Genomic DNA, 23,462 nt, shown 5'->3' on the forward strand with positions numbered 1-23,462 from the left:
TTATGGTGCTTTTTTTTTATATTTCAATGTTACACTCGTGACTTTTTTTTCACAATATTAACACATTTTATCTTTTTCTCTTTACCTTCATAACTTTATTCAAATATTTTGACTTTATTCTTGTGAATTATTGTTACAAGATAGTCCAAATATTATAGAAGTAAAGTCATAATTACGAGAAGAAAATGTAAAAAAAAATAATTGAAAAAATGAAATATTTGGGCAAAAAAGCAGAAATGAAAAAGAAATATACTGTAATAAAGGTTGCAATTTTACACAAATAAACTTGGAATAAGAGGGAAAGTGTCATTTTAGTAGAGTTGAAAGAAAGGAAACAAAAGTAAATTTTCATTTTTAGAAATTTGCAGAAAAAGTTGTTACAAGAATAAAGCCAAAATTACAAGAATAAAATTTACAACAAAGTTGAAAGTTTGAAAAAAAAAAACATAAGAAAAAACTGCAGTCATTTTACAAGTGAAAACACTGAGAAAATTATTACCATAAAACGAGGAAAAAGGTCACAATAAAAAAAATGAGGGAAAATAATGTCATTTTAGGAGCTTAGAGTTGAAATATTAAAGAAATAAAATAAAGCTGTCATTTTTGGAAAATACAGAAATAGTCACATGATGGGAAAAAGTCATATTACAAAAAAAGACCACAGGCTATATAAAAGCCAAAAAAAGAGAGGAATTCAAAGACCTGGTCTCCTTCAACTGCCCATTTAGACTTTGGAAGGGAGAATCAAACACGGGACATTGAAAGGTGGAAAAATGTTTGATTCTACGAGGATGAAAAAATGTAACCTTGGCGGTCCAGATGGCTTCCAACGCTACTGGCGTGACAAGGAGATCCCACCTGTCACAGTGGAGAGGGGATCCATCATGATCCGGGGTGCTTTTTCATTCAATGGAACATGGAGTTTCAGATGGTGCGGGGTCGTCAAACGGCGGTCGGTTGCAGCAGGCATCCCTCATGACCGATGGCCCAGTTCATGATGCTGGCTTGACCAAGGACTACTACTTCTCTTTTGGACCATCCCTCATGTTCCCCTGATTGACATCCCATGGAGACCATTTGGGGATGGATGCCAAGGGAAGTTTTTTTAAAAATGGCCACCGGTTCCAGACAGTTGACGCCCCTTTTGATCAGCATATAAACGGCCTATTTCACTTGTATTGTTTTCAATGAATGACTTTTTCAAAGCACTTTTTGCCCCCCCACCCCATCCCCATTCTACCTTTTGCATATTAAAAGCTCATCAGGACTGTATGTATTACTTATACTTGAAGCATGTAAAGAACTGCAATTAATTAACTGCATGTTAGTACTATGTCACTTCTTAGCTTGTCTTTAAATACTTGAAAGTGTCTTAAGTTGTATCTTTTTATTTTTCACTCTGTGGACCTGGCTGGAAAAACGTTTTGCACACCCCCGGCCTCGCTGATTAGTCAGTTAACCCAAAGAACAAGCTTGTGATTAATCAACTAAGGCACCCTTAACAAAACCTGAATGAGTGATGAACTACTAAGAAGCGGCGAGATGATGCTAATTCAATCAAGTCATGAAGAGTTTTACTCACTGATTCAGCTTGAATTGTCTCACGACCCCCCCCCCCCCCCAACCCCCACCCCTGCAGTATTGCTGTTTGCTCAGACGGCTGGAACCACAATGGCGGCGTCCGGTGCTCATAATCTTCTTCTGCAAAGAGAAACTTGCGCGCGCCACAAAACAACAAAACAACACACAGGACAGTGTTTTAAATTTTCAAAGTTTTTTTTTTTTGTTTGTTGTTTTGTTTGGTTTCAAAATAAAGATCACACAATTGTTTAGAGACAATCTACAACAGGAGTTACAAAAAATAGTTGCCCAGGCAATAAGCATACACAGGTTCTGTTAACTATACACATATGGTTACAAGGTGTGCTCGTAGTAAATATACACAAGGCTGCTCCAAATGTACACCGCGCCGTGGCGGGCTGCCTCTCACCCCCAAAAACAAATACATGAACAGTATGATACAGCACTTACAGCACTAGCGAAATGGCCCAAAAAACACAAGAACCCCCCCCCCACACACACACACGTCTGTACAATTCACCCCCGTCTGAAGCGTCACGGCAAAGTCAGCAAAAAACTGTTTTTTTTTTTGTTTTTTTTTTTAACACATGTGAGCACTTTCCACGAGGTGAAGCGTTCCTATAAAAAGATCTTTTAAAAAAAGGTGAAGAAAAGAAGACGGCACGATGTCTAACGGAAGCAACGGAAGTCAGTGGGAGAGGTTTAAGTTAAGCAGTGACACGATAAAAGCAAGCGTGGCCAACGTTTGTACAATATACTACGCCGCGGACCGAGGTCAACCCCCCCCTCCAAAAAAAAAACAAAAAGTCGATATTACAATTTACAATATACAACAACCAAGAAGGTGAGAATATACACTGAAATGCACAGGGTGGCGGCGGTGGGTGGGTGTGGGGGGGGGTGGTAGGGGGTTCTAACTTTTTTTTTTTTCTTCTCCAGAATGAGCGCTTTTTCTTTTTTTTTTTTTTTTTCTCGTCATATACCAAAAAAGGGGCGGTAAAGCACTTTTACATTACAAGGGTTTACAAATGTACAAGTATACACAAGTATGTGGTCACTACTAGGATACAGTATAGATACAGAGTCAACATCAAAAACCAGAAAAACTACAAAGTTTTATATATATATTTATATATATATATGTATATATATTTATGTATGTATGTATATGCAAAGGTCTACACCAAGTATACACGTTATATTTATAGAAGCAAGACCAGAAAAGGAATCTCCCATGCTAAATGATCTGGAGGCTGGTTAGCGCTTGGCGTGTGTTTTCCTCTACCATTCGCAAAAAATTAAATTATTATAGTGGTAAATAGGGGAGGGGGGGGCAGGGGGGGGCACGAGGACAGAGTGTGCAGCAGTAAGAGAAAGAAATTTAAAAAAAAAAAAAAAAAGGAAAGAAGGGGTGAAGCAGTAAGTGGAAGAGGTCTCACTACTACCCCGAGAGTTCAGCAGGGCCGGCTTGGGTGGTGGGGGAGAGGGGTAAGGGGGGGGAGGGTGTCTGAGGAACATTTCAACTCAAAGGCCGCCTCGAAATAGGCTCCTCCCAAAGTGTTGTCATGGAAACAGGGACAGGAGAAAGATTCCGGGTACGTCGGGGGGGGGGGGGGAGAAAGAGGGCACCGTTCCTTCATGGGTCAGGCTGCTTTACATGATGCCGTTGGGGGGGCCGCACAGGGGGCCCAGGTCCACGCCGTTCTTCATGTAGTACTTCTCCAGCTTGGCCAGGATGTGTTTGCCGTACGTGTACTTCCTCAGCGTGGAGATGTGGGGTCGGATCTGCCGAGGCACAACACCCTCACGTCAATCCACTAAAGAGCCTTCATCTGTCTGCAATAAACCATCTCTGTCTGCATCAAAATAGGCACACTTCAGCCAATCGGGAGCTAGACAAATTGCCTAATAAAGTCTGAGCCTACCTTAAAATGAGCCAGTGATATCATTTCTCTCTTTTATTGTCTTAATGCCTTATTTGCACATGACTGAGCCCCTGCGTGGTTGCCTTGGAAACCCCTGACACCATTGCCCCTTAAGTGGATCTACAGCCTCTTGACTAGCAGCTAAACAAGACATTTTGCTTAACTTTCCATCTGACCTCGAGGTCAGCGCTCCCGATACCGATGTTGCAGCCTACGGTATGGGGGCGATACAGTGATCAATAGAATCGGATATCAGCGCAAATCCTACGTACTCGCATTACGGTACTCGTGCTGTAGTTCTACCGCGATCTCTGGACATTTCGGATGCTGTAAGATTTGTTTTGATTGTTGTGTGATGTGCAATGGGGGGGTTGGTCGTGCTAAACTTCCCCGATTGTGTGCCCCCCCCCCCACACACACACAGGGGGACTCGAACATGGCGGAGTTTGCACTGAGCTGCCGACTCTGAGGTCAGCTAGCACGCTGTTGTATTATCACGTGGACTCCAGTCTTGAATGGACTACTTGTGGTGGTGTGTTGATATCAAATCATAATCATAATCAAGTACTCATCGTAATGTCCATGCTGATATCGAATCAATATCTGATATCAATATCAATACACCCCATACCGTGGGTTCTTGCAGGCTCTTCTCAACAAGCAGACTGTGCTGACCAATCAAGTGCGAGTATGTCGACCTGTGTGTAACACCACAACACACACACACACACACACACACACACACACACACACCTTGTGCATGACGATCTTGCGCTGGGTGGGCTCTGCCACGTCGATCATCTTCTGCACCACGTAGTTGGCGTACTGGTCCTTCATCATGGTGTATAAGGCACTGTGGGGGCCCTCCGTCAGGCTGCACACCTCGTCGATCAGCACCGCCCGCTCGGCCCGCGACGCATGCGTCACACACTTCTCCACCACATTGCTGGGGTTGGGGGGGGGGGGGGGGGGTACAAGACACTCCTATTACTCAATATACGCAGTAGACACAAGAGACTTTTTACTTGTTGTTTTTGTGACATCTTAAAGATGCGTGCACACCGGACACAATTGATGCTATCTTGCCCCGCCCATACGCGATTTTCTCTCATCATCCATGACTGAGATCGCCGCACTCCAACATTGCATCAGCAGTGACGCTACAGGCTGATGACGATAGTCCCAAGATAGGGCAGCTCATCAAACATGCTTAAATTTACTGAACCGAGTACGATGCTAACGTGCTAATTGGCTGAAATTATGAAGTTAATGATCACGTTCAAGGTTAAATAACTTAATACTGTTCATTTGAATTTGAAAAAAAAATATTTCTCTACCCACCAACTATATGTGGTTTCTTACGATTTTCTTATTTGTTGTTTTATTATTATTTTAGATTTATTACTGATTGATTTTCTTTGTTCTTGATTTATTTATTTTTTCCATCTTATTTTGTGTAGAAAAATCTAACGAGTACGATGCTAACGTGCTAATTGGCTAAAATTATGAAGTTAATGTTCATGTTAAAGGGTTTAATAACTTAATACTGGTCATTTGAATTTGAAAAAAAAATCTCTACCCACCAACTATATATATGGTTTCTTACATTTTTCTTATTTGTTTATTTGTTTTATTATTATTTTAGATTTTTTACTGATTGTTTTTCTTTGTTCTTGATTTGTTTATTTATTTTTTCCATCTTATTTTGTGTAGAAAAATAAAACGAGTACGATGCTAACGTTCTAATTGGGTAAAATTCTGAAGTTAACGATCACGTTCAAGGTTAAATAACTTAACTGTTCATTTGGAAAAAAATAATTTCTCTATCCACCAACTATATGTGGTTTCTTGTGATTTTATTTGCTGTTTTATTATTTTTATTTATTTATTACCAATTGATTTTCTTTATTCTTGATTTGTTTATTTATTTTTTCCATCTTATTTTGTGTAGAAAAATAAAAATAAAAGATATTTCAGAACAGTGGAATGTTTTATCAGAGCTTTTCTTGTGGAAAAACGGAACAAACCGGAACCAAAACACTGAAAAAGTGGAAGGTATAGCAGAAGCAAAAGCATTGAAGACAGTTTTTTTTAAAAAATATATATATTTATATATATATTTTTAAACTTAATGCGGCCCAGCCTCACCCAGACCCTAGCTCCCGTGGGCCCCAGATTGAGTTTGAGACCCCTGGTATAGAACTTCCTGCTTTGGCTACTGTCTCATGAATGTGACATTACTGACACCTGGTGACCAGAGTAGAACACTACATGTCATCACGTCTTTGAATGCCTTAATATTTGGATTTGACTTTGGCCAAAACCTTTAGACCAGTTCCAAGTAGACCTTCAAAATGCAAACCAAAAATACCCGCACCCCCACCACAATTTATGGAAAGCAATCATTACATTAAATTTGATCAAAGGTTTAAGACCCCAGCCCACATAAAACCCTGAAAGCCACCTAAATCCATACCTGGCGAACTTGTGTTGGCTGAGTCCCAGCACGTTTCCTCTGATCTCCGCCACGATCTTGCTCTTATCCTCAGCCCGCCCGTGCTCCAATACGTGCTGGATCACATAGTTGCCATACTGGTCCTGTGCGCGCACGGCGACATGGACATAAGTTGGGCGGACATCTTTACGTTGCGGAGACCGCAAGCGTGGTGCAGTTGTACCTGCACGAGCTGCTCCGTGTGCTGGTGGAGCTCCTCCAGGATGGGCAGCGTCTGTTCGGGAAGGCAGTGCTCCAGGATGCGCTGGATGACTCGGCAGCCGTACGGGTGGGTGGAGAGGGCAAACACCTGCCAGACGTGGAACACGCTTACACACGTGCTAGCTAAAACAACAGCGTTTCCGATACGGTTTCCAGCGAGGGAAAATGGAAGGATGCAAGTACCCAGATATTCGGAAAATAATATTCAGAAGTAATTTACTACCAAAGATGTATTAATATATTCAACATGAACGCTCGCTCCCGAAGAAGTATTTACACGAGGTGATGATGCAACTGTACAATAAAAGATCATGTTAGTGCAGTTGTAATCCCTAAAAACGGCCACAAGGAGGCAGAAGTGCATGGTATAGGAGCTCAGCACGTAGAAAGCAGGAAGTCAAAAAGCCGTGTATGGTCCACAAGGTGGCTACTAAAATGAAGTCATGAGGTCAACTACTTTTTTTTTCTCTGAATATTTAGATTCGATTCTCACAAAATCAAAAGTCTTGTAAAAAAAATTGTCAACAATTTCAACTTTCTTGTAAAATTTATTCCAGTAATTAGGACTTTGTTCCCATATTTTGACTTTATTCTTGTATTATTATAACTATTATTCCGTTATATATAATATTTATTCTCATACATTTTTCTCATTAGATGACAAGTTGTTCCTCTTAATGTTTGGATTTTATTCTTATCAAATCTTTGCTATGTTCATTCATTCATTCATTTTCTACCGCTTATCCTCACAAGGGTCACCGTGGGGGCTATCCCAACCCTGGACTGGTGGCCAGCCAATCAACCGGAGGAAACCGGAGTACCCGGAGAAAACCCACGCATGCACGGGGAGAACATGCAAACTCCACACAGAGATGGCCGAGGGTGGAATTGAACTCGGGTCCCCTAGCTGTGAGGTCTGCGCGCAAACCACTTTGACCGCTGTGTGTGTTTTTTAATGTTAAATCATATTTCCGAATGTGCGGTGGAACATCTGCAGGCCGCACTTGGACCCTGGGGTGCACTTTGGTCAGCCCTGTTATGCAGTTTATTGCTATTGATTGTTCCAGACCCAAATAAGAAAACTTAATTGCCACAAAGTAGTAGCAATAAAATATTTTGGTAGTTAAAATCATAGAAAACCCATTTAGGACCTTCTAAATAGTTTTTTTTTAAAAAAACATTGTTAGAGCCCTCTAGACATAATATAACACCCCTATAGTCACTTTTACACACCCATTAGCTAATATAGTACAGATAAGAGAAAATAAGACATAAATAGTCACGGTGCTTGTGGGTGATAACTGCAACGTTAGCTTATGTTAGGAATTATTGTGCCAGTTGAGGGACTTTATTTTCATTTCGACTGCAATAAAAGCCTGTTATTCCAGCCATCAGGTCTGGTGCTCGTGTGTCTGGGACCGGCCCTTTTACAGGGTGCAAGTCCTACCGGAATTCTTGTCTTCTAACCGCTGTCAAATGAGTCGAGGAGTCTCTAGGACAGTTTACAATTGAATTGAAAACGCTCTGGTAGATAAGCAGGTTGCCTTACTTTGTCTGGAACAGAGTGGAAAATGTTCCATTCCTAACAACAGTAACATTACTGACACCGAGTGACCAGTGTAGAATATTACAAGGTATTTAAACGCATCTTCTATTTTGCCATCTTTATGCTTAAAAATGCTCCATTTAGGCAAAAACTATGTAAAATTTAAATATGAAGATTTTAAAAACAGTACACCAATTTATTAATTTCTATATGAATTACTCGTGACAAGAGATTGGAAGTGGCGAGGGAGTAGTTTCCCCAAAAGCGAGGAAACGTCCTGTCGTGGAGCTGTGAGCAAACAGAATGTTCTCCTTGTAAAAAGGTGCGGCCCACAAAGCAGGCCAGCTTATTTTGTTGGGTTCATCACAGGAACACTTTATGAAACGCGGCCCCGCCCGCTGCCACAGGGAAGGTGAAAACAAATTCCTGGCGTGCTCGGCGCTACGCAAACAAACCCCAGACGCGCATTTGCACAACATGTGGGCAGACGTGCGAAGGAAGGCGGGGGGGGGGGCGTTTATCCACACGGAGGCGCGAGCATAACACGTAGAATGTGTCTTTTAACACGTTATGCTAATGAAACATTTAGCAAGTGAATAGGAGATGGCGGGCGAGGGTTTCTGTTGCCATGGTGACAGAGCACATCCCCATGCAGATGGTGGTGAACATCTGCCGTGACGCTTTGTAGCGTACAGGCAGACAAAAAAAAAAAAGTAGGCCTTTGACATGAAGCGGACACTTGTGAAAGTGAAAGTGAAAGTAGTGCGTGGAAGTACCTGTCCCTTGAAGGCGTCTATGATGAAGTGTAGCGCGTGCGGCTGCACACACTCGATACACTTCTGCACCACATGGTTGCCGTTCTGGTCCTTCACGCACTTCAGCACATGGCCGTCCAGCTCGCGCACCATCTCGCTCTGCGGGCAGGGGTGGGGGGGGGGACAAGTCATCGTTTGTGAGAAATCAAATAGCGCCTCAAAGCATTTTCCACAGCCTCCATTTTTCACCGGGGCTCGGCATGGCCAACAAATAACGCCGCTCGTTCAACAGTTGCCTTGGAGAAGATATTGAGCTCCGTTAGGGAAGAAATGGATGCCACGCACACGCTTCAGCCCTGTCTTCGCCCCAAAATCTCATCACTCACTCGAAGGAAACAGCATCCTGATGATGTTTGTAAACAGACTCACTAAAACCACAAAAACACACTCAAAACAGGACTAGAAGAGCCCCCCCCTGTTGGTATCCAGTATTTCTCTTAGAAAATACATTTGATAATTTGAATACTTTTTATCGATAGCACACATGAACATGAACAACAGTGAGTCCGGGAAGTATCCAGTTATGGAAGGCGTCCCCGAGGACCCCGCAGCTCCATCAACAATTACGCTTTTAGAAAGATAATTATGTTGTTTCCATACACAATATGTTCATGATTGTGCTTTACGGTTCTAAAACGTGCCGCATCATGTCGAGCATCACAACTGGCAAAGCATACAGGAGGCGTGGAGAACTGTCATGTTCATCTCATTCTCCATCTTGGATTGTCTTACCCAACTTGAAAACATACAACTATTACATAAGTCTGATAATGATAGTGTTCATAATTTGTTCATTTTCTACTGCTTATCCTCACGAGGGTCACGAGAGGCGGGGTACAACCTGGACTGGTGGCCAGCCAATCACAGGGCACACATCACACATTATTAATAAATCATACAAAATAATAATTTAAATTTGTTTTTATATACTGTATTTCCGGACTATAAGTCACACTTTTTTTCATAGGTTGGCTGTTCCTGCGACTTATACTCCAGAGCGACTTATAAATGAAAAAAAGTGTTTATGTTACATAAACACTGGTCACCTTTTCTGTTTATGTTTATTTTTCGTGTAGCTGAATAAGCATTGTGTTAGCATATCTAACACCTATTCAGCTTGTTCTATATTATTTTATTATTGTTTTATTATTATTATTTATTATTATTTTGTTAGAACTTTCCTTCCAAGAGGACGTAATGTCTGTTTTGGTCAAGTAGTTTGGAAAATAAATTACCCGCAAAAAATATGACTTATACTCCAGTGCGACTTATGTATGTTTTTTTTATACCTAATTATGTATTTTTGGCCTTGTACGACTTATAGAGCAGAAAATATGGTATATATATAATACATTTAACAAGGAAGATTATTCGCTACCGAAGACCGTATTTATACGTTTGTTCCAACACGAACACCCGATCCCTAAGAAATATTTCTACGTCTTTTACATTTTTTTTTTGCACAAGAGGGAAAAAAAAGAGGTGATGATGCAACTGAACAATAGAAGGGATCATGTTTGGTGCAGGTTTGTGTTGGTTATGTTGTGGCGTAGTTGTTGAGATATTTGGATAAATATCCAAAATATGGCTGAATTTGTGTCACTTAAGCTTGAAACGTATCTATTCACAAAAGCAGTTTCTCCCTTTTTGAATGAGTTAAGTTTCTTTTTTTTTATTCACGTAATATGATAAAAATATATTCAATAAGTTCCAAATTTTAATAACCACTTCAAAGTTTTAAAAAAAATCTAATAAATAAATAACAAAAAAATTTAACAGTTGAATTAGCAAGAAAAATGATTAGATTCACAAAATCTAAATGTATAAAATGTTATAATAAACTAGTAAAAACTAACATTTGTAAAATAATAAAAATTTGGATTTGACAACAAAAAATAACTTTAGCCAAACTTGCAACAAGCAAACATCGTTGCACTTATTCATGCTCCATGTCAGCCGAGGGGGCGCCGGCGTACTCACAATGACCTGCTGATCCGAGGGGATGAACTCCAGCGCCTTCTGAATGACCCTGCAGCCGTACATCTGCAAGGCCAGGGAGAGCACGTGGCCTCGGATCCTCTCGGCCAGCGCCAGCTTCTGGTCCAGACTACCAAACTTGAAAATGACAACAATATAAAAATCAACTCTTATCCTCCTTTTTCCACATACGCAAGACCCACAAAGTACACAACCACACTCGCACACCTCAAAAAACTTCTGGATGACGTAATTGCCAAAGACGTCCACCATGAGCTGGTAGGCCGCCTGCAGGATTTCACTGAAGACAAGCTGGCGCTCGGCCGGACTGGCTCGCTCCAACTTCAACTGGATAAACCTGCACAGGACACACACACACACACACACACACACACACACACACACACACACACACAGGGTTGGCATGGTTTGATCTTGGACTACACAGGCTGCTGTTGGCCTTCAAATCCATTCCGCTTCAAATTAAGACCAAAAGAACGTTACAGCCAGAGCTTTTTATCCCGCAGGGGACGGAAAAAAACAAAAAGACAGCTGAGAGATGCATAAAGGGATGAATTTGGGCAAATGTATTGGGACACTACATGGATAGGGAGCCATCCAGTAGGAGACACCCGACTCACGAGATGAAACGATATACACGATTGGGCCCTTGAAAAGCAACCAAGATGCAGTTTTAACATTAATTAGAAAAAAAAAGCACAATGAAAAAATACGTCTGAACAAACAAATGTATTTAATAGACTCACAAAACAGTGAAGGTGTGTTTAGAAATGTTTACGGTCCCCCAAATTGACGGCGACATATATGATTGTCGACATTTTTTGGTACCAAATGAACCCCTGTTATGATAATATGCAATTGTTTTATGTACTTGTCTTGTCTATTTACTTGACATGGCTGCTGTGCCACACTTTGGACACCCTTTAGTGTTTTGCCAGGAAGTCGGGTGTATCCAAGCTCCGCCTTCTTGGCTCTACTGGTCAGAGGCCGGGTTGCGTTGTGGATGACTTTTTACAGCTTTCAGACACGCATTGCACGGCGATACAGAGATGGATTGCCTGATCTGAGGACACGCCATCTTTATTGATCGCTTGTATTTCATCGGCTAATAAACGCATCGCACAAATAATGATTGCAAGGTGCGCCTAAAACACTAAATGTGCACATCCAATAATGCCTTGCACACTGCCACTTCCATGCCACTGCCACTTCCTTTTTCATCCACCAAGGTGTACCTGCTGCCGTGCTGGTCCTGGCTGAACTCCATGATGTGGCCGGCGATGTCCCGCAGCTGCAGGTTGGGGTAGCGGTTGTTCCTGAAGTCCTCCAGCAGGCGGCTACGGCCCGAAGGCATCACGTCCGACATGCCGTAGCGTAGCCGCGAAGACGGGAATAGCTGGCTGCTGGGCGAAAAGAGGGAGGAGCCTGAGCTGGCGGCGCTACGGTACTTTGCCTCGGCTCCCGGGGCGGCGGAGATGAAGCGTCCGCTGCCATTGGTCAAGCCTCCTGGGGGGGGGGATAACGGAGTAAAAAAAATATTACATTTACCTTGACAACAATAGCTGGAAATGTGCAATACCACAGAGAAACAGGTGATGGCAGCACTTTACCAAATCAGTCCCAAATAAATCAGCCTTGCCAAAGGGTTTATGAAATTAAACCAACCTCATCCTAAATGTGATTGAATGACAGAGATCACGGGTCCTTCACTTACCCAGATTGAGGTTGGATGAGGAGCTGTGATTGGACAGCGAGGGTGGGGGTGTGAGGGAATGAGAGGGGCCCTGGTTGGGGAGGGGCATGCCCACCGGGCCCGGAGAGGGACTGAAGCCCAGGGTGCCGTTGTAGAAGCCTCCGTGTCCGATGGGGGTGAGGCTGGAGGGTGTGCGTTTGTACAGCTCGTTGTTGCCTGTCAAGGAGTCCCGCCTGGAGCCGCTACCTCCACTCGAGTTTGCCACTAGAGGGAGACAATGACAAGTAGAGCGTATCAGGAGCTACTCACACATGGCCATCCCTTTTCAATGTTTTATTCCTTCATGCTATAAGGCCAGAGTCATGTCTACCTGCAGTACCGAAGCCTCCCAACGTGGCCCCCAGTGTGGCGCCGAGTGAGGAGGAAGCAGGCTGGCTGAAGCCCAAGGAAGCGGAACCGGGGCCGGGCTGGCCAGAACCTTGAGAGAAGAGAGAGGAGCTCTGGGAGGACGAGCTGAGGGAGGACGACCCGTAGAAGGAGCTTCCGCCCAGAGCGCCGCCGGGACCGCCCTGCTGCTGCGCTTGCTGGGACGTGATGGCACGGAACGGGCCGTTGGCCCCGCCGCCCAGGCCGCCGTTGGCGCCACCCGCTGACGCCGCTGCTGCAGCAACTAAAAGGAAAGTGTAAAAGTACGCCGTGGACGTCTACTTGCAGGTGGAAAAGAAAGTGAACTTGTACCAACCAGCTTGTGCTGCTGAAGGAGATATGATGACGGATGCAGGGGCCATGAGGCGGACGGGTCCACTGCGGGCTCCCGTGTTGACGACCAGGGCGCCTGTCTGGTCATAGTAGGCTGCAGGAGCCAGAACCGGATAACCTGAGAGGGAAGGACAATAACCACCGTGACCAAACCAGTGAACGCTGTGGCCAAACCTTTTTCGGGGGGCGGGGGGGCACATGATGGAAAATAAACAAATGCCACTTTGATATTTTATAAAGAAACACATGCAGATATGCTAAGAAACTATATATATATATAAAAAATTATAATAATTTTGTTTGTTTATATATATATATATATATAGAAAAAATAATTATAATCATTTGGTTGTTTGTTTGTTTATATATATAAACAAACAAACAACCAAATTTAAAAAAATTCTTATATATATATATATAAACAAACAACAAAATAAAAAACATTATTTTTTTCTTTTTTATATATATATATAAATATATATAAAAGAAAAAATTATGTTTTTTATTAATAAATAAATAAATAAAAATTCTGTAATGCTAAATGCTGTAATGTTAAAAGAAACAAACAAAATAAAAAACATTATTTTCTCTTTCATATAAATAAAAGAAAAAAATGATTTTTTATTTTGTTTTTTATTAATAAATAAAAACATTTTTTTCTTTTATTTATATATATATAAAAAAGAAAAAAATTATGTTTTTTTCTTTTATTTATATATATATATAAAAAAGAAAAAAATTATGTTTTTTTATTTTGTTTGTTTCTTTTAACATTACAGCATAAATATATATATATATTTTTTAAAGAAGATAACTCTATGCTACGAAAATATTATTTTTCCTCATAATGTCAAATTTATTGTAAAGCTGCTACTTCTTTCTCATTAAAATAGGACTTTTCTCTAAAAAACAAAACTTTTTTTCTGAATTTTGCCCATCATCCATAATCCACAACACGTGTCTTTTCTCCGCATTCTAAAGATACAAAAACAGATAAAAAGAGGTAGATAAGGTAGATGCATGTAATGGGACACAACTATTCCTCCTGTAAAGCCTTCTGAAAAAACCTCCAAACCCAACCAACAATGCTCCATTTCTTCTACTTCTTCTTCTTTTTTTTTTTTATTAAAAACATACTCACCAGGCACTCCTGCTGCAAGTCCCTGCCCGAAGGCCAGGGCGGAGTTGACCGCAGCTGCCGCAACCAGCTGGTCATTCTGCTGCCCTTGCTGCCCCTGGCTGGGGGTGAGAGGTCGCTGGTTGCCTCCTGCACGCATCACCTGGTATGATATGTGATGACTGCCGTTATTATATAAGCGTCTCGTGATCAATGATAAACTGAGACCGCCGCTAACACGAACCTGCTGTTGGTTCTGCTGACCCTGACCCGCTGCCTGCTGATTGGCTGAGTTGTTGGCTGCAGCTGCCTGCTGCTGGAACAGATTGGCTGGGTAGACCCCCCAGGGGGTCACGCCGTAGTACTGAGGAGGCATCACTGCCGGCCCTGCACACACACACATGAAAACAATTGGTGAGACGCTGTAGTTTGTATTCGTGCATCAAGGGTGCACCACAAGGGTCTCACCGAGGGTTGCAGCCGCCGCTAGTCCAGCAGCATACGGGTCCGTACCAGGCGGGGCGGCGCTGATGATGTACGGATTGGGCACAAATGCTGGGGCCAGACCTGATGAGCCGAAAACAGGTGAATTTTGTGCTATATAAACAGGAAATATAGTTGTGATGCAATACATCTATGCTACATCTATGCTACATCTATGCTACATCTATGCTACATCTATACGTGCCCAAAGAGACGGGCGCCTACCGATGTGCGGCTGCTGCGCCGCTGCCAAAGCGTACTGTTGCTGCTGGGCGGCCGTGAGCTGCTGCACCGCTAGAGCGTTGTTTCTCTGGAATAGCTGCCCGTGGCGAGCGAAGAGCGCATTACGTTAGCACTTTTATTAGCTCTCGTGGATGTAAATGGGCTACGGCGCTCGAACGCACCTGCTGCTGGTTGGTGTAATCAAAGAGGCCCACTGTGGGCGCGGAGTCCATGGGCATCTGGGAGTTGTAGTCAAACTGAAGGGGCTCCATCACAGACTCCATGGGGTCCATGGCGACACCGCCTTGATCCACACCAGAGAAGTCCTCGGGAGGCTTGGGGCCCCCGCCGCCTCCTAGAGGTGTCAGTCCATCTACTCCAACACCGCCGGGACCCCCAAGGAGGTCCCCCTCCGGGCCCTGGGGTGGCATGTTGCCAGGAGGGCGGCTACAGAGGGAGGTAGGAAATTAGTTTTTTTTCGGGAACGTGCAGATCTTATGTCGGCGAGGTTTACCCAAACTCTTTGACATCCACATCGAGGCCGTTCTGCACCGGCAGCCCGTTGGGGTTGATGACATCATTGATGACGTCGGCGTCGCTCTCTGTCAGCTCTTTCAACTTCTCCCCCTCAAATGTCGCTTTTGGCTTCTCCCGCTTCTCCTCCTCCACCTCTCCATCCCGCTGTCCCTGCACCATGAGAGGGAAGACACGTCCATCCATGACATCCACACGCGGCTGGCCACCTCAGACAGGAAGTTGCATGCGAGAGAGCCTCACATAAGGTCCTTTCCGAAGGCAGGAGTCCAGTTTGTCTGCCGGCGACGAGGACAGGACGTACTCCACCATGCTCACGCCGAGACCGCCGCTCTCGGACCGCGGGGACATGACGGAGCCCACCCCGACTTCGCCGCCGCCGTGGAAGCCCTGTCCTGGCCGACGGGACACCATGATCGGCTGCGACACCGAGTGATCTGCGGCAAAAAAGGACAGTTAAAGAAGATTCCGACCCTCCATGCTTGCTGGGAAAGCAAAAAGACGGGATTTGTTTTGGTCTGACTTTGTTGGGTTTGCCGAGACTGAAGGATTTATTTTATTTTTGGAGATCTGGTACTATCTGATCACCCTTGATGGCGTCATAACGCTGCAGAGCCAGAAGCATTTCAGCTTGCATGAAGAAGCGGACCTTCCATTTGTAAACAATAGCTAACAACTAGCTTGACAGCATTCTTTGTCGCAATAACAACAAACACGTTCCGTACTTTAACAGTCAAATACAATTAAAGAGAAAGCTGGAATAAACACACAACAAACTGCAAAAATCAGCAGGAATTTTACAAGAATAAAGTCAAAATATAAGAGAAAAAGAGCTGAGATCTAGAGACAAAAAGGCTATAATCTTAAGAGAATAGTCTGATTATTATGAGGGAAAATGGCGTGATTTTAGTAGCATAAAGCTCAAATATTCAAGAAAAAAGTCTTATGCTTTTATGACAAACATGTTACAATATTTGAAAAATGAGGTTGGCATATGGGAATAAGGTCAAAATATTATGACAATAAAGTCATATTACAAAAAATAAATTTACAATAAGGTGAAATAGTTGGAAAAAACAGCAAGTGAAAATAGGAAGAAAAAGTCACTCTAAGAAAAGACAATTTAAATTTTACAAAAATAAAAAAAAATTTGAAATATAAAAAAAATGTTTTAAGTCGAAAAAATTGAAACAAAATATTAAATATTAATTAAAAATAATTTAAAATATTATTTAAAATATTTTAAAATATGTAAATATTAATATTCAAAATTTATGGGAATAAAGATTATCTAATAAGAAAGTTGAAATATTTGGAAAGTCAAAAACTAAAAGCAAAGACCCAAGTTCATGCAAAGCCACTTCCACCAACATCACAAAGCTGAGATGGAGTTTATTCTTGGAATATAACTTCTTAGCATTTCTACAAAATATCAAAGTTGCATCCCATCACTCATCACGATGTGGCCATCACTGGAAAAATCGGGAAACAACAGAAATGCTCATGTTCCTGTGTTAAACAGGGATCACAAACACGACACAACGCCACATTTCCAGAGTTGAACGGACATGATGGTGATGACGGAGCACCCCGGTCATGCCACCAGAAAGGCCTGACATTTCCAAAACGGCACATTAAACGACACGCCGGAAACCTCAAATACCATCCGGAAAACCATCGGGATGCTCTCACGTTGACATCAGGCTTTTCTTGCCACATCTATAAATAAGACTTTCTTGTTTGTGGAGTTTCGAAAAGGCTCCTTTGAGACCACGTTATCACAAGCTGACAGTACCTGAAGCCCCCCATGCGCTGTCCCTCCACTGGTCCAAGAAGATCCCCTTTGGCCCGTCCTTCCCAGAGTCGTCCGTCTCCCAGAACTTCTTCCCCGTGAGGAGCTGCTGCAAGGGGACACAGACGACACAACCGGCGGAAAAGGTCACATCTGATACGGATGATATGGAGGTGACAGGACCATCGCTAAATGCTTTTTGATGGTATCACAAAGCTTTTATTCTTCTGCCTGGCGCCGTATGTGTGTCGAGCACCGCTGGGATGGCGAGCACGCCGATTTCAGACATTTCTTTAAAAGCGCTTTGACCCTTAACGACATGCAAAACAAGAGGACGCGTCTCCTCTTAGCGGTCGAGAGAGGCCAAAATAAAAAGGGCACAATTAGAGACAAGGCCAAAAGCAGCTCGTTAGTTTTCACGGGGAACACGTCATTAGCTCCTCGCATTGCAACTCACAGGCCACAACTTTAGGCTCAATTTGTGATACCGGAGCTCATTACATTGTTTGGGTGGGTTTGGTTTGGTTTTGCTCACACAATCCAAAGACTTGGCAGGTTTCTGCAGCTCTTTAGTGGAAAGACAACATTAAAAAAAATATGAGCAGCATAGACAATGTAGAAAAAAAGCCAAAACCAAAAGTATCAACACTGCTCAGCCATCCAATTTGACGGGAACATTGCTGCTGTTAATGAGAGTCAAAGATGCTCTACATCATAAGACACATCTGCTGTTTTTAGGAATCCACTGGAAAAACCTAAGCCCAATGGAACACTGCCTTTTAAGCATTGTCTGCATCACGCACAACTCTGCTGTTTTTAAAAATGTGCTGGGAAAAACACTAGTCAGAGATCCTCCATGACTGCTTTTTAAAAAGGACCTAATAAAAACCCTGCTGTTTTTAGGAATCTGTTGGAAAAACAGTCATCAGCTATCCTCGATGACCGGAAAATTGCTGTTTTTAAAAAGGACTTTGAAAATAATGCTAACCACATATGAACGGGAGAACCCTGCTGTTTTTAGGAATATGTTGGAAAAACAGTCAGCTATCCTCAATGACAGGAACGTTGCCGTTTTTAAAAAAGGACCTCCAAAATAATGCTAGCCATATATGAACAGGAGAACCCTGCAGTTTTTAGGAAAAACACTAGTCAGCTATCCTCGACGACAGGAACATTGCTGTTTTTAAGGATGTACTAAATCTTCTATTGCTGGGAACCATTTAGGAATATGTTGGAAAAACACTAATCTGCGATCCTCGATGACAGGAACGTTGCCGTTTTTAAAAAGGGCCTCCAAAAATAATGCTAGCCATATATGAACAGGAGAACCCTGCAGTTTTTAGGAAAAACACTAGTCAGCTATCCTCGACGACAGGAACATTGCTGTTTTTAAGGATGTACTAAATCTTCTATTGCTGGGAACCATTTAGGAATATGTTGGAAAAACACTAATCTGCGATCCTCGATGACAGGAACGTTGCCGTTTTTAAAAAAGGACCTCCAAAATAATGCTAGCCATATATGAACAGGAGAACCCTGCTGTTTTTAGGAATCTGTTGGAAAAACACTAGTCAGTGATCCTCCGTGACAGGAACATTGCTGTTTTTAAGGATCTCCTAAAATCATGCTAACCAAAGATCCTGTGTATGACAGCAGGGTCATCAGGGTTTTTAGGAATCTGATGTAAAAAATAAAAAAAAGTTTGCCGCTCCCAAGTTTGAACTTATGGGCCGGTCAGATTTGGCACTCGGGCCACCAGTTCAACAGCACTGCTTTCCATTTTCCACTTAACAAACCAGTCAGTTGTATTTCCTTGGAAATCCTGTTCGTCAAGTGGGTGGCTGAGCCACTGTGTGTGTGTGTGTGTGTGTGTGTGTGTGTGTGTGTGTGTGCGCGCTGCCAGGGCCTCCATTAAAACCAATTGACATTTAACAGGATTTTCAAGTGAAGCGCTGACATTGGGGGTAATCAAAGCTGGTCACAACCCTAATCTAAATGTACGCTGTCTCACCTCTCCCATGGCACGTCCCTCCAGGGCCAGGGCCTGGAAGTCATGGTTCAGCTCGTCCATTGACCGCACCTGAAGGCAAAGACAAGTTAGTACGGCTTACGCTCATCAGTGCCACTAAAAACAGGTTTTTAAAAGGGAAACAAGCACTAAAGTGTCCGCGGCTGCACGGCGGCAGCGAGGAGACCCGAGTTCAATTCCACCCTCGGACTCCAGGGACTGCGGTTTCCTCCCCCATTCCAAAAACATGCTATCTTAATTGCCGACTCCAAATTGTCCATAGGTACGAATGTGGGTGGGAATGCTTGTTTGTCTATATGTGCCCTGTGATTGGCTGGCCACCAGTCCAGGGTGGACCCCGCCTTTCGTCCAAACTAAAAGCTGGGATAGGCTCCAGCACTGAACCTGCACTGCACCTGTTTGCACTGCCTTGTGTTAAATGGCGCTTTCCCACCTTCAAGGTACTCAAAGCAACTGAACCCTGTTAGCACATTTCTTGCCCAAGGACACTTTGACGTGATGACAGCAGGGCTGTGGATCGAACCAGCAACCTTTAGTCTTTTTTGTGACTACTCAGCCCACCTGAAATATCCTTTCTTGTCATGTATTTCTCCATGTAAACGTGTTAGCGTCTTAGCACACCTGGCTGTCGTGGATGTTGTCTCCGGTGGGCCAGCGATGTTTTCCGGGCTGCTCGCCGTGCTGCCGCTGGAAGAAGTAGTCGACCATGGCGTCATCCTGGGAACGTCCAGCACCTGCTACACCCTGAGACAGATGGAGGATGGTTCGGAGCTGTGGAGAGAATGTGACCTTCTGGAGATGCCGTAATTAAGGCTCTACCTGCTGGCTGGGGGGTGTGGAATGGGGGGTCTGCCCGGTGGGAGGGGCGTGTCCTCCGCTGCTCAGCACCACAGGCATGATGGGGGGTGTGGTTCTATGGTGGGGGCTGAAGGAATCCTGCCAGAGCACTGCTTTCCTCTTCAACACACACTGCTCATTCCACCACGGCCTGCACACGAGAAATAAAGCATGCGGGACCGTTTCATTACTCCGGTTAAGTACAGTCCGACCCCCTTGGATTGCTTTACTCAAATCCACATAAGCGGTTGTCGACAAAAGCCAAAATAGTCCTGATAATGGCCGATAATAAAGGATGGCAGCTTTTTTTTAGCTTTTTTAGTTTTGTTTTTTTTTTACTTTTTCGATGATTAACAAGCTAATAAAGTAAATACGGCGGTGATTTTTAAATTTAAACTACACACCCGACTTTTCACCGCGTTTTGGACGGGCTACGGCGAGACTTCTTTCAACCAATCAGGCAAGCACAACAATACATGACGTGTATTGATTGGATCTTAAGCCAACCTCGGAGCAACAAACAAATCATACCTTATCCTATGAATAGGGTGGCCAGCTAAAACCTGGTAACATACTGCTGTGTACTTTATTGCACATAGTCGTTTTTAAAAGGAGGAGTTGGGAGGAGGAGGAGGAGGAGAAAAGGTGTAAAGTCCATTCTACTGCAGCAGGTGGCGGCCATATTGACAATGAATGAGCACAAATCACTGAGAAGTCTGAATCCCTCGTGTCGAAAAGAAGCTTCTTACGGCCAAACGATTTGTGATATTGACACCACAAGACGCCCGTGAGTGGGCCGAGGGTCGGGGCTTCGCATACATCTGCTCGTTTTGCAAATCGGTAGCGAACTGACCGCAAGAGGACGAGTCGAAAACATAGAAAATTGAAGAGTTGGTGAAAAAAACATGGCGCCTTTAACATGGGAGTCAATGGGAGAATTTTTAGGCTTTTGTCGCTTCTAAGGGCCCACAGAAGGCAATCCATACATTTCTCAGACATAAAAGTGACATTTTTGGCAAGGGGGTGAAGATTCCTACGTTTTCACCAAAAGAAATCAAGCCTGCTAAAACAGTGTGGCCAGGAGGAGGAGTTGTTTGCAAAAAGAAAGTTATTTTTCAGTCTCCAATGCTCCAATGACAGTAGAGTGATAGACGAGGTGGATTTTGGCCTTGCGCACACTTTCTTCTGACGAAGATAGAGCCAAAGCTAAATATCCACCAAAAAAACAAATTAGCCACAGAGAGAGTTGAGAAGTTTGTCTAAAAAATGAGCCTTTAATCAAGTTTCTACGTGATCGTATGGCTGAGCTACAAGGCTGTGAAAAGTCTGCAAATTCTCGTTTTTCTCTGGCATGTGGTGTTCTAAAAATAGATTTGGGTGTACCTAATCTTGAGGCCCATTTTTTTACGTTTTCGTTAATAGCATCGCCATCGTTACACAAATCTTTCCAAAGAATAAATAGCGGCCTAGTCCCGAGCGTCATGATTCCGGTGGTGTAACATGTTTTGGGGGTCCTTCTTGCAGTTTGGGCTGCATTAAGTGTGAAAAAATGGGAGGATTACGATATAACAACATTAATTTCTGGGAGGAATAATGGTCTGCTCGGCACTGCAGCGGTCAAGCAGCAGTCAATGGGGGCCCGCATTGCAATGCATGCCCATAAAAATAGCAAAACATTGACTGCTGCTTGGTCGCTGTCAGTGGGGGCCTGCATTGCAGTGCATGCCCATAATAAATACAGAGCAGGTTACGTCCAATTTGTAGTGCAATAATACATAATAAGGTAATAAGTTCAGTCTTATTTGTATTTTTATCTCTGTCTACTGCTAAATTCTGACAAATCAAACTTTGCTTGGGTCATTCTTACCTCAAACTACATTTAAATCTAAGTTGGAAAATAATACCAGCTCTAAAAAGTTATCAGGTATTTGTTTTGAGAAGCAGGAAGTTATCAGTATTGGCTTGGGGGGGGGGGCAGCATTGTGCATCACTGGCTACAACACAAGCTGGTCATTTGTTGAGCTTCATTTTGCTCAATGACTACATGACTCTCCAATTGTGCACATTGTTGTAATAATTTGGACAATATATGGTATATTACAAAGTTATAACTATTGTTTGATTGAAGCATTTAAATGGCTAAACACCTGACATTTTGCTTTTCTTTGTTGTATATATGGATACCTGACAATAGCATCAGATTACTGTCAGGGCCGCCAAAGAGGTTTCGGTCCGGGGGCTCCAAAAAAGGCTGCTTGGGTGGTGAGCAGGTAAATATTTAATATGCATGGGTCAATCTGTGACCACCTGATTCCCCAGTAAGCTTTAATCTACCAACAACAATCACTAGTTTTACATTAGCGTCCCTCTACGAACATAAAATGCTGAGCCATATTGTTTCATTAGCTTTAGCAAAAAGTCATGTTAGCCATTTTTGGGTGCAAACACACCCCCCTTTTAACAAAGACAAGGCCTGTCTGTCTGATTGTGGTACCAACACAATAAAGAAGCAGGTATTGTTTAGCAGTCAGGTAAGACAAATACCCGGAAATCCACAACACAGCCACCGACATGACGCGCAAGCGGTTTGTTATGCTTCCAACACCCGGAAACGAGCGCTCGTCGCCGGGCAAAACATCACCGACAACCGAGATCCACACTGACGGGTGTCACAATGCACGAATTAGCCGGGGGATGAGGTAAGATGCCCCGGTAGTGAACCCTCTCGCTCTCCATGGCAGACATGACACAACAAAACCAAGACAGACTGCGCACCCGTAGTGACAATTGTTTATCGGATGTCCGCGGTACATCGCACTATGGCCGGGTTTGTCAGGCGGACGCTTCCCTGGGTGTCTAGCAACAATAACACGGCCTCCTGACTCCACCACACCGCCCGGTGAACCGGTGAGCAAACATGGGCGCCACAAACAGTGTTTTGTAACAGCGACAGCCGTGTTTTAACAACGCCGTGTTACTGTCAAGCCGGGAGGAGGCTCACTGTGCCCGTACGTCGAGCCCGCAGCCCCCCGCAAGTATTCGGGTGCTAACAAAGGCCCCTGAGCTGTCTGGAGCGGAAGACTGACACAACGAGAGGAAGGGGGGGCAAGCTATATAGCTCGGGAAGCGAGTCGGCTCAGTCTGACAAAAACACACCGCTTTAGCCCGGATCATGGCCGCCATAGCTACAATATCCGCACCCGGAGCTGGCTAAGAAGCACTCGGAGGTGTCCCCGCCGGTACGTGGGTCTTACTCACCGGCGGAGAGGGTGGATGGTCGCGGATTTCGGCCCCAGCTTCTCTCTGACACCCCAGGATTTCACTCCGACAACATGGCGGCTTGATGGAAGAGTAGGCGCGAGCGCTGCATGATGGGAAGCATGGTGGTTCATTGCGCCAAGCCGGGAGGAGGAGG

The 23,462-nt window shown here is 43.7% G+C and overlaps 1 protein-coding gene across 1 annotated transcript; it reads right to left on the reverse strand.

Annotated features, from left to right (window-relative positions):
- Positions 1-1,757: 1,757 nt before the first annotated feature.
- Positions 1,758-23,460, reverse strand: pum1 (pumilio RNA-binding family member 1). The gene is made up of 23 exons (XM_058047601.2): positions 23,306-23,460; positions 20,030-20,198; positions 19,832-19,954; positions 19,193-19,261; positions 17,185-17,290; positions 15,633-15,826; positions 15,370-15,542; positions 15,038-15,302; positions 14,859-14,952; positions 14,619-14,717; positions 14,395-14,537; positions 14,175-14,313; positions 13,017-13,151; positions 12,645-12,944; positions 12,296-12,538; positions 11,817-12,087; positions 10,789-10,918; positions 10,564-10,698; positions 8,545-8,682; positions 6,185-6,310; positions 5,983-6,104; positions 4,260-4,452; positions 1,758-3,366 (listed from the first exon to the last, which is right to left on the reverse strand). Exons 1-23 carry the CDS (start codon positions 23,437-23,439, stop codon positions 3,235-3,237), a joined length of 3,633 nt encoding a protein of 1,210 aa, XP_057903584.2. The 5' UTR covers positions 23,440-23,460; the 3' UTR covers positions 1,758-3,234.
- Between the last annotated feature and the right edge of the window lie 2 nt (positions 23,461-23,462).

The sequence above is a fragment of the Doryrhamphus excisus genome, linkage group LG7, assembly GCF_037039965.1.
Source record: "Doryrhamphus excisus strain RoL-2023G ecotype Guam linkage group LG7, RoL_Dexc_Guam_v1.1, whole genome shotgun sequence".
In the NCBI taxonomy this organism is placed as follows: domain Eukaryota; kingdom Metazoa; phylum Chordata; class Actinopteri; order Syngnathiformes; family Syngnathidae; genus Doryrhamphus; species Doryrhamphus excisus.

Bases quoted from the DNA above. Each gene is read 5' to 3' on its own strand.
- pum1 (XM_058047601.2), bottom strand. From the start codon at position 23,439: ATGAACCACCATGCTTCCCATCATGCAGCGCTCGCGCCTACTCTTCCA. The intron at 19,262-19,831 runs GTGTGCTAAGAC...CTTTGCCTTCAG, and splicing joins ACAACATCCACGACAGCCAG to GTGCGGTCAATGGACGAGCT. The intron at 6,311-8,544 runs GTACTTCCACGC...CACGTCTGGCAG, and splicing joins TAGACGCCTTCAAGGGACAG to GTGTTTGCCCTCTCCACCCA.